At 34.2% G+C, this 1,231-nt stretch overlaps 1 protein-coding gene across 1 annotated transcript in view; it reads right to left on the reverse strand.

Annotated features, from left to right (window-relative positions):
• ING3 (inhibitor of growth family, member 3) overlaps positions 1-1,231 on the reverse strand; it is a 43,568-nt gene that overhangs the window by 13,232 nt on the left and 29,105 nt on the right. The window contains 2 exon segments of the mRNA XM_012652733.1: positions 121-292; positions 579-698. Of these exon segments, the coding sequence (XP_012508187.1) occupies positions 121-292; positions 579-698 (292 nt within the window).

The raw sequence follows: 1,231 nt of genomic DNA on the forward strand, positions 1-1,231 counted from the left end.
CATAAAACTATGATCTAAAAATGAAACTACACAATGTTAGAAAGCTCTATTTGTTCACGTCCAGTTGTTTCTATTATGGCTTCAATGATTCAGATGAAATACAAGATTTTATCTCTAAACCTTTTACTTGTTACCTGAGCTGTGGCCTGAACTGCTTGAGCTGCTGCCATGGTAATTGCCCCTGCACCAGTTCCTGAAGATAACGAGCCAATGTTGTAGGATGCCAGAGGTTGGGAGGAATTCACATTGTAAGCATTGTTAGAAGAGGCTGTGGAATTATTATTTCGACAACCTGTGTAGATGTAAAGAAGAAATAAAAGTAACTGCAGAGAACAAAATGTTAGTGAGTTTAAAATACATTTTTTCCCAGCATACATAATCATTAAATTTAAATTTTTCATGTCACTGTAGATTAAGTCAACTGAATAATGTATCACAGTTTTCCTTTTTCTTTTTTCTCCACATGTAGACTTTAACCAGGTAAAGAAACTGTATGATTCCTTAATCCTGAATGCTTTCACTTCCCTTTATTCTAACACAAACAAAACAAACAATTGTATTTAAGAAAATAAACTTACCTAGTGTATTTTCCTTAGAGGCATCTGATGTAAGGGTAGACAGAAGAGCTTCGGATTTAAACTTCTTTTCAGGAATATGATCTGTTGTCGTATGGTGAGAAGTTGGATTATATTTCCTTTCTAAATATAAATAAAGAATTCGTGTGTTTTTGAACTTCAGAGAACTATGAATAAGTATGAACTTCTTCCATCCAATTATAAACTGGTATAGTTATGTCTGGGTTCCTCATAAAATACAGAACATGTTTCCTCAGAAGACAGGACAAGCAGAAATCTCTGTGTCACATGTATATTAAGAATAAACTTCTCAGACATTTAAAAAAACTTCACTAGTAAAATACTAAAGATAATTCATGATGCACCATGGTTTCCCATACAACATGAGAGGAATTTTGTTTCCAAAACACTATCTACCATTTAGCATAGTTTTCAGCCAACCCTCCTTTCCTATCAAATTGATTTGTCAAAAAAAATGCACTGATACAGTCAGTGACCTAGCCAGCCAGACATCTAATAACTCATTTACTCACTAACTTACCAACCATTTGAGACTTTATTATATGCCAAACATTAGGCTAAGCAGTGGAAATGCAAGGGTGAAACAGACAAAGGGCCTACCACAAAATAATTCATTGTTTGGCTCAGTTGTGACA

The sequence above is a fragment of the Propithecus coquereli genome, unplaced genomic scaffold, assembly GCF_000956105.1.
Source record: "Propithecus coquereli isolate 6110/MARCELLA unplaced genomic scaffold, Pcoq_1.0 Scaffold4, whole genome shotgun sequence".
NCBI classification, from domain to species: Eukaryota; Metazoa; Chordata; class Mammalia; order Primates; family Indriidae; genus Propithecus; species Propithecus coquereli.